The sequence below is a fragment of the Homarus americanus genome, unplaced genomic scaffold (assembly GCF_018991925.1).
Source record: "Homarus americanus isolate GMGI-L3 unplaced genomic scaffold, GMGI_Hamer_2.0 scaffold59514, whole genome shotgun sequence".
In the NCBI taxonomy this organism is placed as follows: Eukaryota; Metazoa; Arthropoda; class Malacostraca; order Decapoda; family Nephropidae; genus Homarus; species Homarus americanus.
This window is the reverse complement of record NW_024722406.1, coordinates 180,346-197,500: the sequence shown is the minus strand read 5'-3', so window position 1 is coordinate 197,500 and position 17,155 is coordinate 180,346. Positions and strand designations below refer to the sequence as shown.

Below are 17,155 nucleotides of genomic sequence, written 5' to 3'. Positions count from 1 at the left end.
GTCAGCCACCACTACTCCCACCTCCAGCTGACGGTTCACTTCCCTGTCTAGCGGCTGACGCGTCCACAGAGCCGCTCCACCTCGTCCACTGTCCATATCTGTTGGATTTTGAAGGATTTTAGTGGATTTTAAAGGATATTGGTGGATTTATGGTGGATTTCAGTCAGTAAATCACCTCTTCAATTTACACCTCACCTGTAAATCACCTGTCTAATTTACACACCTTCAACTCTATAAAACACCTGTCCAATTTACACCAATTCGTCTGTAAATCGTAAATCATTGAGAAGTGTTAAATCCGGGTTCGAATCTCTGGTTAAGTGAGTGGTAATGAGAACGAGTTCCTTAAGACCGGGTTCTGTTGAGGAGGTGAAATATTGGAACGTTTCTGGCTCGAATTTCTTAAAAGAAGTGAGAGTCTTTTGAAGATTTGATTGAGGTGTGGGCAAGTGGTGTGTGTGGGGGTAATTGGTAAGGTGTGTGGGGTGTATGGTGTGTGTGTGTGGGAGTGTGTGGAGTGTGGGGTGAGGAATTTGTGTGTGTGTGTGGGGGTGAAGAGTGTGTGGGGGGGTGGGGGTGGGAGGGAGGTGTGTGGGGGGGTGAGGAGGTGTGTGGGGGGTGGGGGGTGAGGAGTGTGTGTGTGTGGGGTGTGGGGGGTGAGGAGGTGTGTGTGTGGGGGGTGTGGGGGTGGAGGAGTGTGTGTGTAGGAGTGTGTGGGGGGTGTGGGGGTCATTCTGTGGGGGTGTCATTCTCTGTTGTGTGTTGTTTGAATGACTTAACAAAACAAACAAACTCACACCCACACGCATACACACACACACACACACACACACACACACACACACACACACACACCAGTCCAAATATACATACAGCTGTTACGAATCCTGGACATCTGACACGGCCTGCAATACATGGCCCACTAGAGTCTGCAGTATATGTATACGTATCACCGTATGTATATGTGTAGGTGGGTGTATTAATGTTTAGAGAAAGGTCTATTTTTGGGGAGTTGGTGAGAGAGAGAGAGAGAGAGAGAGAGAGAGAGAGAGAGAGAGAGAGAGAGAGAGAAATTACCCAACCACAAGAATGAAAAATCAATCCATTTTACCCTAACTCAAGACAAAATCAACCCAAACAAACAAAAACAACTACAAACAATTATACAAACACCACAAAAACATTAAATACAAATCCTATGAATTAAAAAACAAACATAATTTTACCATAACTCACAAGGATCAAATTTTAACTCGATGTTTTGAAAGACTTGAGATGGGTTTGACTTGGCCAATTCAAACGAGAAAGGTGGTCCATGGTCCAAGGTCCACATATCATGGTCCGTGGCCCTAAGTACCCCTAGGAGGGTAGCTGGGGCCCCTTCTACAACATGTAACAAGGTAGGGGGTAGTAAACTAGGGGCACAGTCGTTAACATCTGTAATGGTGATAGTTAGCGTGGCTGTTGAGGTGAGTGGAGGATGTCCCCGATCTCTGGCTAGGATGAGGACCTCCCCTCCTCCTCCTCCTCCTTCAGGATTCTCGCGGTCTAGCTGACGAAGGAGTCTCACCCCTCCTGCTGCGTCGATGCCTAGGGACCTCCAGCCTCCTTCAAGGTGGTAATCGACTTCTTGTTCTCCTCCCTGGGTGAGAGAGAGAGAGAGGAAGTGAGAGAGAGAGAGAAAGAGGAAGTGAGAGAGAAAGAGAGAGAGAGAGAGAGCGAGAGAATGATATAGTTTGAATCTTGGGTCGAAGCAATAATCTACGCCCTTGTTCTCAGCCCTGATTGAGAGAGAGAGAGAGAGAGAGAGAGAGAGAGAGAGAGAGAGAGAGAGAGAGAGAGAGAGAGAGAGAGAGAGAGACGATATAGCTTGAATCTCTACTTATTTCACAGGTCTAATGGCGTTAAGTGAATGCATCTAGTTAAGGTAGAGCCACAATACAATACCTACCTCATATTTTATACAACATTATACAACCCGGAATTCCTTCCTACATCAGATACAAGAAATCTCAACATACGAGGCAACGTGAATCCCCCCCCCCCCAAAGGCTTTCAATACTAATTTATTTTTTTCCTTCTTCCTACAAATTTATCTTCAGATAACCAACTTCCGGGTGAAAAGATCCATTTCTTTTACAGGAAGCCTTTCAATCGACCTACAACGTGACCAGACGCATGGTAGAAAAAAAATATTCTGAGAAATATTATCGTCTCGTGGTTTGTTTACTAAAAGTTATGACGTCATATCTTCAACCGTGACGTTATATATGCATTACGTCATACATCTAATTTGCCGGTGTGTTATCGTTTTATTTATTTATCTAACATTTAGTCGTTTATTTTGTTTCTCCGTTTTTAATCATTTTAATTTTTATCATGATTTTTTTACGTAAAAGTTAAATAATATATACTTTTTATTATTTATCTTAATGATGTTGGAGTTAATGGTGGTAATTGGCAACTCAACTTCAGGGAAAAAATATGGGAACATTAAAGAAAGAAAAACAAGTCTTTCAATTTACCAGAAACCACTAAATCTTCTACACTAAATTAATACCATTATTTTTCCTCTTTTTTTATCACATTAAAAGATATTAAATAAGCCACAAGAGATAAATGGCTTTTATTTTAATGGTGTCATATAATCTGGTGGTAGCTGGCAACTCACATCTAAAAAAATTTTGGAACATTAAAATAAACAAACTCCTAATCACCAGAAAATACCTAAGTCTCTAACACACTCTCTCACACTACTCTTATATTTATTTTCTTACATTTTCTCACTTTTAGAAACAACTTTAATCCAAGGTTACAAGAAATACAACTTTTAGGTCTGTTCTTTGAGTTACGTTTCAACAGTTTTTAAAAGAACTTGGACACCTTAATCAAGAAACGAGACTCAGTGCTGAAAGGTTCCAACAATGATGTGTTTTGTGTCCAGTCATGGTACAGTCTGAGGGTGATTTTGACGCCATTTGGGATTTTATCTCTTGATCGTGACTTAAAGAAAGTGAAATAATTGTCTTTTCTTTAATTTCATCAGTTACTTACCATAAATAGAGTGAAGGTTGTCTGGTATTCTCTCTCTCTCTTCATTTACGTATATGTTTACCTATTTATTTTCCTTGCTTCCCTCCCTACCCTCTTCATCCATCCCTTCCTACCTTTCTCCTACCCTCCCTCTATCCCCCTTCCTCCATCCCTTCCCTCTCTCTCTCCCTCCTTCCTTCCCTCCCTCTCTTCCTTCTCTCTAGATAACCACATTACCATGGTATTATTGGGAGTTCAAGGCAGGTGTCCCAATGTGAACTGTCTCTCACTACCTGGGAGAGAAAGAGAGAGAGAGAGAGAGAGAGAGAGCCGACTTAAACACACACAAAACAACAGGTTCAGCTTAGTATCATTAGGGCTATGGAAAACACACACACACACACACACACACACATACACACACACACACACACACACAAACACACACACACACACACACACACACAAACACAATAATAATATTGACTCATATAATTTGTCTCAAGCCTTTTACCAGGTGACTTTATTTCACTCTTTTGCTTGTGACCTGTGAGCCTCTCTTTCTCTCTTCCCTTGTTTATCTTCTCTCACTTTGTTTCTCTTCCGTCTATCTGTTTCTCTCTCTGTACTTTTGTCTGTGTCTGTCTCCCCACTTACATTCTCTGTTTGAGTTCTATTCCCCCCCCCACACACACACACACACACACACACACACACACACACACACACAGACACACACACACACACACACACACACACGTCAAGTCACAGCCAACATACGACGCTGTCTTTACACCTCCCTTCTTGACGTACACTTCTCTCCCACCATCTTTTATTGATATTTCCCTCTTATTCTTCTCTTTTATTTCTCCTCCTTTCCTCCTTCTCATCCATCCTTGGCAGCTGCTTTTTATTTTTTTAATTTTATTGTTATTGTTATTTTCATGGTGTGTGGGGGAGGGAAGGGGGAAGGGGAGGGGAAGGGGAGAGGGAGGAAGGGGAGGGGAAGGGGAGAGGAGGAAGGGGAGGGGAAGGGGAGAGGGGAAGGGGAGAGGAGGGAAGGAGAGTAAGGGGTGGTGGAGGAGAGGAAGGGGGTGGAGTGGAGGGAGGAAGGGGGAAAGGAGGGGGGATTTGGAGGATAGTAGGTGAAGGGTGATGGAAGGGTTGGAGAGGTAGGGAAGGAAGGAAAGAGAAGAGGAGACACATTCCTAAAATTCCCACCTCATTCCAAAAATTCCCATCTCATTCCTAAAATTCCCACCTCATTCCAAAAATTCCCACCTCTTTCCAAAAATTCCCATCTCATTCCTAAAATCCCCATCTCATTCCTAAAATTCCCACCTCATTCCTAAAATTCCCATCTCATTCCTAAAATTCCCACCTCATTCCTAAAATTCCCACCTCTTTCCAAAAAATTCCCACATCATTCCTAAAATTCCCACCTCATTCCTAAAATTCCCACCTCATTCCTAAAATTCCCATCTCATTCCTAAAATTCCCACCTCATTCCTAAAATTCCCAGACAGTAAGTGAGGGTAAGTTTGTCTCTTTCTTGTGTTTATAAACAAAAACAATATACGTGTTGTCCTTGCCTTCTATGACGTCATCTCTCTTGTGGGCCAATCACAAAGAACCTATTGTGACGTCATTCTTTTTTTGGCCAATCACACTGAGGCATTTACTTTAAGTGTTGTTATTATTGTTATTTTTGTTGTTATTATTATTGATATTAAATAGTCAATATTATTTTTTTAGGAGACTCGAATGTACCCAGAACTGAGTGAGGCGTCGAGACTATATTAAAGGTAGCTCTCTCTCTCTCTTACTCCCCTCCCGTCTCTCTCTCTCTCTCTCTCTCTTTTTCTCGGCTTAACTTTATCCAACTTTCCCACTTTTCCAATTTCATATAATCTATCATATTTAATATCATAGTTTCTTTCATTTTTCCCCAATTTATTCCCCAATTTCTACCCAATTTTCCCCAACTAACACCAATATTTCCACAATACCCCTAAAATATTTCCCCAACTCACTCAATTTCCTTCCCCAAATACTCCCCAAAATATTCCCCAACTGGACTCACCATATCAGCATCGTGGGCGGGGAGTGAGGCGAGGAGGGTACCGGGGTGGGCGTCCTCACCAACAGTAATATGGGCGTGCGGGCGTGAGAAGACGGGCGGATTATCGTTAAGATCAAGTACCGTAACCTGGATCCATACTGTGTCTGTGTGATGTGGGCGTGACCAGCCTTCTGGGCCCTGGGGGGGGGGAGATAGATAGAGATAGATAGATAGATAGATAGATGGATAGATATATAGATAGTTAGATATAGTCAATTAGCTATACAAAGTGACTCAATATTTATAGAAGCTTATATATAGGTTAGGTGATTCAACATATAGTCACCTGGACACACTAGGTGACTCACAACACTAGATGACTCACAACACAAGATGACTCAACACTAGATGACTCACAACACAAGATGACTCACAACACAAGATGACTCACAACACAAGATGACTCACAAGATGACTCACCATATCAGTCACCTGCACACGGAACCTGAAGCCTTTGCGGTGGTCGGGGTTCTCGTAGTCCAGTGGCTGCACCGCCTTCAGGTGACCCACGGCACCTACTGTAGTCACCTTGAAGACTTGCCACCCCCACCCGCTCTCCTTTACCACCTGGAGGAGAGAGTGCGTGAGAGTGTGTGAGAGAGTGCGTGAGAGTGCGTGGGAGTGTGGGAGACAATGTGTGAGTGTGGGAGACAGCGTGTGAGACAGAGTGTGTGAGAGTGTGTGGGAGAGTGGGCGAGTGTGAGAGTGGGTGTATGTGTGAGTGTGTGGGAGACAGAGTGTGTGTGTGAGTGTGTGTGTGAGTGTCTGTGGGAGAGAGAGAGAGAGAGCACTGCGTAGATGGTTCTTCACCTGGGACAGTACCAGGCCATCACAGTAAAATAGACAGTGCAATTTTCCACTAATCCTGTGTACAGGTGAATATTGTCTGTGTCTGCCTGTCTTTGAGCAGCTTATCTGTTTGTCTTTATACTAATTGTCTGTCTGTTCAGGGATGTCTTTGTCTTCTGTCATTGCGTTTGGTTCGTAGGCTATATCATATAACAATAATAATAACTCACCCTGAACAATCATCATCATCATTATCCTCATCATCATCATCATCCTCATCATCATTATCCTCATCATCACCACCATCATCACCACCATCATCATTATCATCACCATCATCACCATCATCATCACCACCAGAACACGTAACCAATGAGCCAGCACATTTTATCCCCAGTACACTCGAGGTAACAGACGACGTTCATCCTGGGAAATGCATCCAATACGCTGACTACTGCACAGTTTAATTCTCTGATTCTCTAAGGTTCCTAAGTTCAATTTTCCTCCTAACTGGTGATGTGAGAACGTATCTAACAGACAGACAGACAGACACAGACAGACAGACACACAGACAGACAGACACACAGACAGACACACACACAGACAGACAGACAGAGACACAGACAGACAGACAGACAGATAGACAGACAGACAGACAGACACACAGACAGACAGATAGACAGACACACAGACAGACACACAGATAGACACACAGACAGACACACAGACAGACAGACACACAGACAGACAGACACACAGACAGACACACACACAGACAGACAGACAGAGACACAGACACAACTTACCCTATACAAAAATTGATTATCTTTATCCGAGTCAAGTAGAGTTATCTCCAACAGCGTGTCTCCACCACTATCTCCCTCACCATCCTCCTCCACCTCTATCTCCCACAGTCGTCTTGTTAGGTGTGGAGAGTTGTCGTTTACGTCGTTAATTCTCACCACCACTGTACCTGTACCTGGGGGAGGTTGTTATTAGTTGTTGTTATTATTATTGCAGTATCACCATCATCACACTCACACCCCACACTCATACACCACACCACACTCAACCCCACACCCACACCCCACACCACACCTCCCACACCACACCCCAACTCACCTTTCAATCCACCACCATCTGTCGCCACAACCTGAATCGTGTACTGTGGTGTAGTTTCTCGATCTAGGCAACAACGCGCCGTCTTTACCACACCTGTCACCTGTTCTATAGCGAAGATGGGGTCACCTGTCCTCTCGTCAATTACGTTCTTCTCAATGGCGTAGGACAGGTGAGCATTGCGGCTAGTTGAGTCGTCTCTATCCCAGGCTGTTACGATGGCTACTGGTAGGTCTGTTGGGTGGATAGATGGGTAGATGGATAGATAGATGGATGGATAGATGGGTAGATAGATGGATGGGTAGATGGGTAGATAGATGGATGGGTAGCTGGGTGATGGATGATGGATGGAGTGATGGATGGATGGTAGAAGGGTAGATGGATGGGTAGATGGAGAGAGAGAGAGCGAGAGAGAGAGGGAGGGAGAGAGAGAGAGAGAGAGAGAGAGAGAGAGAGAGAGAGAGAGAGAGAGAGCTACCCCATCACATATAAATTAATGTGTACCACTATCCACACCAGACCCGGGACCACCGACCAGACAATAATGGAAGACGAGTAGAGAGAGAGAGAGAGAGAGAGAGAGAGAGAGAGAGAGAGAGAGAGAGAGAGAGACTAAGAGAGGAGAGGGAAAGAAAGAAAGAAAGAGACAGAAAGAGGAGGAAGAGAGAAAGAAACAGTGAAAATAAGTGATAGTGAAAGATATTAATTGAGTGAGAGAGAGAGAGAGAGAGAGAGAGAGAGAGAGAGAGAGAGAGAGAGAGAGGAGAACTGGAGATATAAACAGAGACTTTATTATCGCCAGATCTTATGAAATGACTATGAAATCCCCCCTTTTCTCTGTCTCTCTCTCTCTTACTTTCTGTCTCTCTCTCTCACTATCTCTATTTTTTTCTCTGTCCTTGTCACTGTCTGTTTTCTTTTCTCTTACTTTCTGTCTCTCTCACTATCTCTATCTATCTCTCTGTCACTATCTCTCTCTCTCTCTCACTCATTATCTCTCTCTCTCTCATCAAAACTCCCGTAGCCTCCACCATGATCGTAGTTCATCCTGGATAATACACAAACTTAAATAGAAGTTGTCCATCCTGGGGTTTCATAACTTTAGGCTCACAGCTGATGTGTTTACAGATCAATTCTATTTACGTTTGTCTGTCATTCTGTCTGTCTGTCTCTCTGTCTGTGTCTCTGTCCTTTTATTTATTTCTCCTCTGTCTGTGTCTGTCATTCTGTCTCTAATTGTGAGTCTGTAGTAGTAGTAGTAGTAGTAGTAGTAGTAGTCGTACCTTAAGTGGGTCAACTACAGCCATCATTAATTAACTGTCACCTTAACTACACCTTAATTAGCTCAGGTGTGTAATAGAGTTAATTATATCCAATAAACCATAACTAAGGGTCATTATAGGGCTTATTATAAGGTCCTTGGGTCGCTGGATCGATCCCGGGGGCGCCCATGGTCCATCCAGGTGTAAATGGGTACCTGACGTTACAGTTGAGGAAGTGAAGGTGGTTGAGTACAGTGTCTGCCTCACCTTCCCTCCTTGTGTGTGTGTGTGTGTGTGTGTGTGTGTGTGTGTGTGTGTATAGTTCACTTAAACACATAGATAAACAGACTGAAAGAGAGAGAGAGAGAGAGAGAGGAGAGAGAGAGAGAGAGAGAGAGAGAGAGAGAGAGAGAGAGAGAGAGAGAGAGAGAGAGAGAGAGAGAGAGAGAGAGAGAGAGAGAGCAATACTTCTTTCCATCCATTAAATAAATTACTAACACATTTTTTATCCCCACCATCATATCTCCTTCTCTATCTATCTGCCTGTCTGTCTGTTTGTCTGGTTATTAAACATCAAAGGTCTCTGTAAACACAAACATCAAGGTACTCTCTCAGCTTACCTACTGTCTCAGCTTACCTATGTCTCAGCTTACCTACTATCTCAGCTTACCTACTGCCTCAGCTTACCTATGTCTCAGCTTACCTACTCTCTCAGCTTACCTACTCTCTCAGCTTACCTACTGCCTCAGCTTACCTACTGCCTCAGCTTACCTATGCCTCAGCTTACCTACTCTCTCAGCTTACCTATGTCTCAGCTTACCTACTGTCTCAGCTTACCTTTCTCTCCATTCTCCAACACCTCTCCGTACATGGTGGTGGTGGGGAAGACGGGGGCGTTGTCGTTGATATCCTTCACCACCACCATCACCACCGTCTCCACCACATGAACACGACCACCTGCAAGATGTGGTCGTTCATCTCCTCTGGTCTCTGGAAGTCGTGCTGAATGATCTTTTTCGTCAGGGTCTGGAAATATTTGGTCTTCTTTACTGGAACCTGGAAATCGTTCTGGCTGGTCTAGGTTGGTTACTGGAAGGGGTCGTCCGTCTGTCTCTTTGAAGTCTGGAATGCGACGACCCCTTATACTAGATCCTGGAAGGTATGTCGTACTTTCGCTGGATTCTGGAAGCTTATGTCGTCCTTCACTGAGTTCTGGAAGCCTAGGTCGTCCTCCACTGAGCTCTGGAAGCATAGGTCGTCCTCCACTGAGCTCTGGAAGCCTAGGTCGTCTTCCACTGAGTTCTGGAAGCCGTTCACCTTCACCAGCGGAATAGTGAAAATCATCTTCAAAGAAAAAAAACATATCGTTACACTCCTCGTTCCTGGCACTTATGGCACTCTCAGGGTCATTCAGGTCTCCAGAAGGGTCGTTTGAGGTCCCTAGGTGCCAGGAGGTCGTAGAGACCTTGGCACTGTGGCTCTGGAAATCATCATTCGAGGCTTTAACATCTGTATAAGCGTTGGCACTCCTGATATCATGGCCCTTGATTAAGTGCCTCGAGGAAATAGTATCCCCGGACGCCTTGGCACTCTTGGTATCCTGTACTTGAAGGACTTGGTCTGAGTCCTGCATACCCTCAATGGCACTCCTCGTAGTAGGATACCCAGTGCCCGATACTAAAGATAAAGTACTGGATCTCTTCAGGCGAGATATACCTTTTGGCATCTGTTGTGGCACTGTTGGCATCTGTTGTGGCACAGTTGGCATCTGTTGTGGTACACATTTTCTTACCTGTTGTGGCATTGTTATCTGTTGTGGTACTGTTTTCTACCTGTTGTGGCACTGCAAATTGTTGTGGTACATTTCTTACCTGTTGTGGTACTGTTATCAATTTGTTGTGGAAATAGTTTTCACCTGTTGTGGCACTGTTGGCATCTGTTGTGGTACATTTTTACCTGTTGTGGTACTGTTATCACCTGTTGTGGTACCATGGCATCTGTTGTGGCACTGTTGGCATCTGTTGTGGCACAGTTGGCATCTGTTGTGGTACTGTTATCACCTGTTGTGGTACTGTTATCACCTGTTGTGGTACTGTTATCACCTGTTGTGGCACTGTTTTCACCTGTAGTCGAATTGGTAGTTTTTTTGGCACTAGTCTAGTGTGAGTGACTAACTGAGTGAACAGTTTAGTGCCAGTTAACTGTCTCTCTATCTCTCTCTTCTCTCCTTTATCATCTGTGTCTGTCTCTCCATTTTTATCGGTTATTTTCTGGTTCCTATATTTATTTTCATCTGCTTGGTGACTCATTGGCGAATGATGACTCAATAGTCTTTCGGCTTGGTGACTCTTTTCCTGTACTTGGTGACTCAATATTCTTAGGTCTTGGTGACTCTTTTTTTGTACTTGGTGACTCAGAGGTTGTTGGTGAAGGTGACTCATTCCTCCCGTTTGGTGACTCACAGACATGTGATCTTGGTGCTTCTGGTCTTGTATCTGGTGACTCAACGACTCTTTATCTTGGTGACTCATCATTCCCTGATCGTTCATGATATATTGGTGACTCAATGACTCAAAACCGAGATCAAATTGACTAACTTGGTGATTAAAAGCTTCCGGGTCACTCCTAGGGTCATCTTGGTGACCTGAGATGACCTGACCATCCCTGACTTGAACTTTGACCTTCCACACGCTCAGTCCATCGGGTGGGTCACGGTCCAAAGGCTGGAAGGGTGAATAATGTTAGTCTGAGGTGTTTGAGGTGTAGGGGGTGGGGGGGGAGGGGGGAGGGGGGGGGTGGGGAGGCAGGGGGGCAGGGGGTAGGGAGGTACGGAGGAGGTAGGGGTGGGGGGAGGAGGGGAAGTGGGGGTGGGGGGAGTGTAGGGGGGAGGGGAGTGGGGAGGCAGGGGTGGGAGCGTAGGGAGGGAGTGTAGGGGGTGGGGGGGAGTGTAGGGGGGAGTGGGGTGGGGGAGTGTAGGGGGGGGTGTAGGGGGGGAATGTAGAAGGGTGTGTCGGTGTGTGAGGTGTGAAGTGGATGTGTGTGTGTGGGAGTGGGGAGTGTATGAGGGTGTGTGTAGGTGTATGTCTGTGTGTGGGGGAGGGTTGTGTATTGTAGGTCCCATACAGTACAGTGTAGATACAATACACTATCCTTGCACCCTCCCTATACCCAACTACACCCCACCACACCCAACCAACACCATCCCACACCCACCTACACCCTCTTACACCCACAATAACTCACCCTCAGCTGGTATAGTTGTCCGGTCCGTGGGTGTATCCTGAAGAAAGTGTCGTCAGGGTGTAAATTATCCACACCGTCACCACCCACACTGTACACAAGGCGACCCTCATCCACTTTATCCTCATCCACCGCTTCTACCTGTAGGGAAACATCTACCTTAATGCCCGCTTTTAAGTAGGGAGTATTCACTTAATACCCGCTTTGAAGTAGGGAATATCCACTTAATACCCGCTTTGAAGTAGGGAATATCCACTTAATACCCACTTTTAAGTAGGGAATATCCACTTAATACCCGCTTTGAAGTAGGGAATATCCACTTAATACCCGCTTTTAAGTAGGGAATATCCACTTAATATCCGCTTTTAAGTAGGGAATATCCACTTAACACCAATTGGGCTCTAGATACATATACTTTCAACTACTTTCAACTACTTATATCTACTTTCATCTACTTTATCTACTTTAACTACTTTATCTACTTTTAACTACTTTATCTACTTTTAACTACTTTATCTACTTTTAACTACTTTATCTACTTTAACTACTGACCTTGATGATGGGGGCAGGAAGGTCACGATCGTCCTCCTCTATGACCGTGACCTTAGGGGCGGGGTCAAGGAAGAAAGGGGCGTGGTCATTGGTGTCGAGAACATTGACCAAGACCAAAGTTCGGGCGCTGACATCTGCTGACTCTGCTGACACTACTAGCTGATGCTGTGTGAGTGAGAGAGAGAGTGAGAGAGAGAGAGAGAGAGAGAGAGAGAGCGAGAGCGAGAGAGAGAGAGAGAGAGAGAGGAGAGAGAGAGAGAGTTATGATGAAGCTGAACTCCTCCCTCCTCTCTCACACACACACACACACACACACACACACTCACACACAATAATACTACACACACACACCCCACACACACACACAATAATATCACATACTCCACAATCTACCACTCTTAAACATTAACTTGGAATCCATACACACTACGTCCCCATAAGAGGATAGAGTCATTGGCAAAAGGTGACGCCATTAATAGTCGTTCACAAATACAGGTGGAGGAAACAAGGTGGTTCAGTAATTAGCGCCACTATTCTTTACTAAGGTGCTCAGGTGAGGCTTCACTAGAGAGAGGGAGAGAAGGAGGGAGGGAGGAGGAGGTGGAAGGACGGGAGGAGGGAGGGGAGGGGAGATAGGGAGGGGGGAGGGTGAGAGAAGGAGAGAGGAGAGGAAGGGTGAAGAATAAGAGGAGAAGAGGGAGAGACAGAGATAGAGAAGGTGAGATAGATAGATAGATAGATAGATAGATAGATAGATAGATAGATAGATAGACACAGACAGACAGACAAGAACCATCTCCACTACAAATATCAACATGGCAAAAAAAAAAACCCCACCACACTATGGCAAAAACTATAACACCTACAATGGCAACGGCTCCCCATCATGGCAAGACAGAAGCACTATAGCAACAGGTGTGCCAAGAGCCAACCCTCACGGTGCCATATTTAAGAGGCTATGAAGGGCCCAGGTCAGGTGTCAGGCTAGAGGCACTCTTTACTGTGTCAACATGAAATAGTTTACTTGTTGACACAGTGCTTGTAGGGCCAGGTCGTTGTGTGTGTGTGTGTGTGTGTGTGTGTACCTGTTTGTGTGTATGTGTATGTACGTGTCTGTGTGTGTAGTACCTGTATGTGTGTTTGCATGTTTGTTTGTCTGTTTACACAAATCAGCTGTTATTCTCACCAGATTATGATGAGTCATCTTTGTTTACTATAATCACCTGTCTACCTTACCTGTACATTAACTATTTATCTATATACCTACATATCTGACCATCCACCCACAGACAGACAGACAGATAGACAGGGCAGAAAGCAATATCCTGTCCCACATTTATAAGCAGGGTAATAATAATAATAATAATAATAATAATAATAATAATAATAATAACATATGGATCTTAGTCATACATACAGTACATTCATACTACTACACATTATACACATACATACATACATACAATCATACATCTATACATAATACATCTATACATTTAGCACACACACCTGACTATTTTCTCTTCACTTCTCTCTTAAAAGTAAAAGTTTGGGGAGAAAGTTTGAGAGATAATAATTTTGGTATATATTAATGTGATGGTATTTTGGTGAAAGTTGGTTCATACTTTCTCTCTCTCATTCTCTGTCTGTCTGTCTTTCTTTCTTTCTTTTTCTATCTGTCTTTGTCTCTCACTTACTCTCTCTCTATGACTTTCCATTCTCTCTCTCTCTCTCTCTCTTTTTTTTAATTTGTCTCTCTCTCTCTCTCTCTCTTTTTTTTAATTTGTCTGTCTCTCTCTCTCTCTCCACACACCATCACACACTCTTCCCATATCCACACACCATCACACACTCTTCCCATATCCACACACCATCACACACTCTTCCCATATCCACACACCCACTGGGCCACACTTCCCTTCCCCATATCCACACACCATCACACACCCCTTCCCATATCCACACACCATCACACACTCCTTCCTCGAAGCATCCACACACCATCACACACACCTTCCCATATCCACACACCATCACACACTCTTCCCATATCCACACACCATCACACACTCTTCCCATATCCACACACCATCACACACTCTTCCCATATCCACACACCATCACACACTCTTCCCCTATCCACACACCCTTACACACTCTTCCCATATCCACACACCCTTACCCACATTTCCATTACCTTATCTTGTAGTTCGTAATCCAGTGATCCAGCGAGTGTGATGACCCCAGAACGATGGTGTATAGTGAAGATACCATCCCTATTGCCTTCTGTGATGGTGTATCGCACTGTAACCTCTGTGGGAGAAGAGGACATGGGTTTGGACATACATTGGACATGGCTTTGGATACGTATTGTAGGGTTGAAACACGGTGGGGACATTTGTGTGATGGTGAGAGAAAGGGGACATAGATTGGACATAGGGACTGGACATGGGGGTTAAAGATTAATTGGGACATAGTTTGATTTGCTGTCTATCTGTCTATAACCACAAGAGATAGACAGATAGACAGAGAGACAGGAGAGAGAGAGAGAGAGAGAGAGAGAGAGAGAGAGAGAGAGAGAGAGAGAGAGAGAGAGAGAGAATGCCGGCTCTCCTGTCACGGCCTACGGGCAAACACAGGCCAAGTGGGAACTCTTTTTTTCTGAGGGGCGGGATCAAGTGGCACTCCGGGGAATATACAATGCCACCCCCCACTCTCTCTCTCTTTCCTCTCTTTCTACACACACACACACACATATATCACACACACACACACACAGAAGAGAATGAATGGCTTTACTCAACACAAGTTATGTGCCTTTGACTTATTCCTCGCCTCACTCTAACACACTCTAGTAATGGGGTGTATTGCTTTCGTCTGTATGTGTCTAAGTGTGTGTCTGTGTTTATGTGTGTGTGTGTGTGTGTGTGTGTGTGTGTGTGTAAGTGTGTGTCTCAATCTGTTTAAATGTGTGTCTGTCTGTATGTAAGTATGTATGTGTGTGTGTGTGTGAATCTGTCTGTCTGTATGTGTCTGTTTATGTATGTTTATCTGTGTACGTCTTTGAGTATGCGTCTGTCTGTGTAAGTGTGTTTCTGTGTGTCCGTCAGGCTGTCTGTATGTCTGTTTATTAGTCTGTGTGTGTGTGTGTGTGTGTTTATGTCTGTATGTGTGTCTGTAAGTCAGCATTATGAGCCTGACTTATGGCTTGTCAGGGTAAGATTAATATTTTAACTTTTAAGGCGATTTAACCCAATCTCTCTCTCTCTCTCTCTCTCTCTCTCTCTCTCTCTCTCTCTCTCTCTCTCTCTCTCTCTCTCTCTCTCTCTCTCTCTCTCTCTCTCTCTGTCTCTCTCTCTCTCTCTCTCTCTCTCAATAAACAAGTACACATAATGTCTCAGCATCAGTAAATCTTTTGGGCAGAACCATTGGAACGAATTGCGTAGTTAACATCGTAACAAGGTCGTTCCCGGGACTATAAATGACAATTGCAATGGCAGCTGTTGATGTATTACCGTAGCAATTGCACGCCAGGTATAAATGCAATTGAAATGTTGCCTACACGAAAGTTCTGGTTACCTGGTGAGTGTTAAAGTGATTAAGGCAATAGGGTGGATTTTTTTGTTTATTTACATGTCCTTGTAACTGTCCTTGTAACTGTCCTTTTAACTGTCCTTGTAACTGTCCTTGTAACTGTCCTTGTAACCGTCCTTGTAACTGTCCTTGTAACTGTCCTTGTAACTGCGTCTATACCTGTAGCTGTCACTGTATCCCTAACTACCCCATCATTATAAACTCACACTAATGACCTGAATTAACTACCACTTAACAGCTCGATACAGTCTGTTAATTACTGTATCATTAAAAAATTACAGTAAGTTTTGTAATATGTTAATGACTTAATCCAGTGAGAATACAGGTGAAACAGGTGATTGTGTCTTATGTTAGTGGTTAGTTAAGGTGATAGATGGATGGATAGATGGATAGATGGATAGATAGATAGATAGATAGATAGATGGATAGATAGATAGACCTCTGAAATATCTATATATACAGTATATCTATCTATCTATCTATCCGTATTTCTGGCTGTCTATTTATCTCTCTCTCTCTCTCTCTCTCTCTCTCTTTCTCCCCCTCTCTCTCTCTCTCTCTCTCTCTCTCTTTCTCCCCCTCTCCTATCTCCCCCTATTCACAGACTCCCATTGTAAGCTTATTACACATAAATATTAGACTGAAAATATATGGTGATTCTCTGCCCTCTCTGTCTCTCTCTCTGTCTGTCTGTCTGTCTGTCTGTCTGTTGTCTGTCTGTCTGTCTCTCTTCTCTGTCTCTCTCTTCTCTCTTTTCTTTTGTCTGTCATTTTCTTGTCTGTCGGTCTGTCTGTTTCTCTGTCACCTTCCCCCACATGCCACCTCCCCCACACAGTGCCACTCTCCCCCACAATGCCACCCTCCCTCCCCAGTGCCACCTCCCACAGTGCCACCCTCCCCCCAGTGCCCTCCCCCACACAGTTCCACTCTCCCCCCACAGTGCCATCCTCCCTCCCCCAGTGCCACCCTCCCCCACACTCCACTCTTAAAGCCTTGTATCGTAAGTATCATTATTGCAATTTATTTCTGCAATCCTTAACTTCATTCGTTTGCAATTATCAACATTTTACGACGGCGATAAATAAAATAAATTATAACACAACAAAACATTGACTTTAATTCCTGCAATGATGTAGATTATAGTAGAAATATAATTGTTGAGTTTATAACCTCTTGCAATACATAAATGCATTTCTTTGCAACATTTAACGCTGTTGGTTATCTAGTTAATCCTGAATTGCAATATATCTTAGCACGCAACATTAGAGTCTTTGTATTCTTATCAATTTCATGTTGTGTGAGAAAATTTTTTATGTAACCATTAAACGTATTTGTGTTGCAATTATAGAAATCCGATGTTGCAAATGGACAAAATTTTCGACAGATTCATACAATTCTCCTCTGCAAGAATGATTGAATTTCTTGCAAATCAATTCAGCTCTGC

At 44.0% G+C, this 17,155-nt stretch overlaps 2 protein-coding genes across 2 annotated transcripts in view; both read right to left on the bottom strand.

The window, feature by feature from the left end:
- Nucleotides 1-10,129, bottom strand: part of LOC121862746 (putative neural-cadherin 2) — a 19,905-nt gene extending 9,776 nt beyond the window's left edge. The window contains exons 1-7 of the mRNA XM_042361068.1: nt 9,163-10,129; nt 7,067-7,297; nt 6,751-6,923; nt 5,576-5,722; nt 5,117-5,293; nt 1,237-1,642; nt 1-98 (exon numbers count right to left, since the gene is read on the bottom strand). The exon at nt 1-98 is cut by the window's left edge and continues 105 nt beyond it. Of these exons, the coding sequence (XP_042217002.1) occupies nt 1-98; nt 1,237-1,642; nt 5,117-5,293; nt 5,576-5,722; nt 6,751-6,923; nt 7,067-7,297; nt 9,163-10,129 (2,199 nt within the window). The remainder of the gene's footprint in view (nt 99-1,236; nt 1,643-5,116; nt 5,294-5,575; nt 5,723-6,750; nt 6,924-7,066; nt 7,298-9,162) is intronic.
- Nucleotides 10,130-10,298: 169 nt separating this feature from the next.
- On the bottom strand, nt 10,299-14,449 carry LOC121862745 (protocadherin Fat 2-like). The gene is made up of 4 exons (XM_042361067.1): nt 14,315-14,449; nt 12,118-12,282; nt 11,569-11,706; nt 10,299-11,048 (listed from the first exon to the last, which is right to left on the bottom strand). The coding sequence occupies exons 1-4, from the start codon at nt 14,447-14,449 to the stop codon at nt 10,299-10,301; spliced, it is 1,188 nt and encodes a 395-aa protein (XP_042217001.1).
- Between the last annotated feature and the right edge of the window lie 2,706 nt (nt 14,450-17,155).